This window comes from Musca autumnalis, unplaced genomic scaffold (assembly GCF_047663935.1).
Source record: "Musca autumnalis isolate F117 unplaced genomic scaffold, ASM4766393v1 scaffold_4, whole genome shotgun sequence".
In the NCBI taxonomy this organism is placed as follows: Eukaryota; Metazoa; Arthropoda; class Insecta; order Diptera; family Muscidae; genus Musca; species Musca autumnalis.
In genome coordinates this window covers 106642779-106644109 of record NW_027411977.1, presented here as the reverse complement: position 1 = coordinate 106644109, position 1331 = coordinate 106642779, and the positions used below count along the sequence as shown (strand labels likewise).

At 38.5% G+C, this 1331-nt stretch overlaps 1 protein-coding gene across 1 annotated transcript; it reads right to left on the bottom strand.

The window, feature by feature from the left end:
- Positions 1–306: 306 nt before the first annotated feature.
- On the bottom strand, positions 307–1059 carry LOC141403038 (mediator of RNA polymerase II transcription subunit 6-like). The gene has a single exon (XM_073985171.1). The coding sequence runs from the start codon at positions 1057–1059 to the stop codon at positions 307–309; it is 753 nt and encodes a 250-aa protein (XP_073841272.1).
- Positions 1060–1331: the final 272 nt, after the last annotated feature.

Genomic DNA, 1331 nt, shown 5'->3' with positions numbered 1-1331 from the left:
TCCATACAAAACGATCGGTCCATAATTGCGACCTGGAGCGTGTTTACAATTTATAATGGACAGACGGACGGACGGACACACATCTCAAAATCGCTTTATCTCGTCGAGATATGAAGATTGGTATACCACATTGGGGGTCTCCAACGAATATTTCGCGGTGTTACATGAATTTTCACCAAAACAAACTTATAATACCTTTTTCCACATTGTGGTATAGGGTATAAATATACCTTTCTAATATTTAAATATACATTCTTGAGTTTTGGTTTTTGTTTTATGTGTTTGGCTTTTTCTCAGGTGGTGGTTTCATTCCACATTTTCTTGTTTTATATCCATTGCCTGCTGACTGCCGACCGCTGGACTTGTTTCAGAGGGATTATTTGCAGCATTGCCTTCCTGTGCATTGAGATTACCATCTTGAAGCTCTTGTTGTTGGTGTAGCATTGGAGGTATTGGCGAAGGGAATTTACGCAATAATTCTGCCAATAACATATCAACTCTTTGCATTTGAGATACCGTACCACTGTCATCTTTGGCTGTTGTTTCCTTCTTGGCTGCTGTTTTGTTTTTATCGGCAAGCTGTTTATTTGAACTAAAGTCCCAGGTGTGTCCTTTGTTTGGATAATAACGGGAATAACTACTGGCTTCCTCAAATGCTGATTGTAAGTTTGTAACAGTTGAAAGAATGCGTGAACTTATTACATTTCCCAAATCAGGTGCTTTGTAAACTGTGCCACCAATAATATAGTAATCGGCCATTGGAGTTGCTTCATGAGGATTGTGTCTGTGTTGTTTACGAATCACATATAAAATGTGCTCATGGACGTGCAATAAAATATACTCTACACCGAGCAAATTGGTTAAATTGTCCAAACTTGAACGCTGCATACGAATTATGTCATTGTTGCTCAAATGATCATAAAATGGATTAGATTTGCGACAGCAATAATCCATGACATTTGCTGGATCCAACCAAGCCATAATTTGTATATCATGCCAAGAGACCCACAGAGGATTCTCTTGGGAAATGGTAGGAAGAATCTGTCGTCCTAGCAACATTTTTCCAATATTGATTACCTTTCTGTTTATAAAATCTCGCGAAATGAGTAAAAAATAAACAAATTCAATAGTGCCAAAATCACTCACGAAAGTTTTCAATGTAGAAAATAGCAAAACCAAGCTTTGCCTTCGTCTGCCACAAAAACAACATCCTAATACGCCTGAAGATCGGCTTAACCACCCGTGAAACTTAGCGTAATGGTTGGATGCGTGGGACTTCGGTGGACTCCTATTTTTTCAATGTATCTCTTAGGTCTAACAGTTCAACTCGA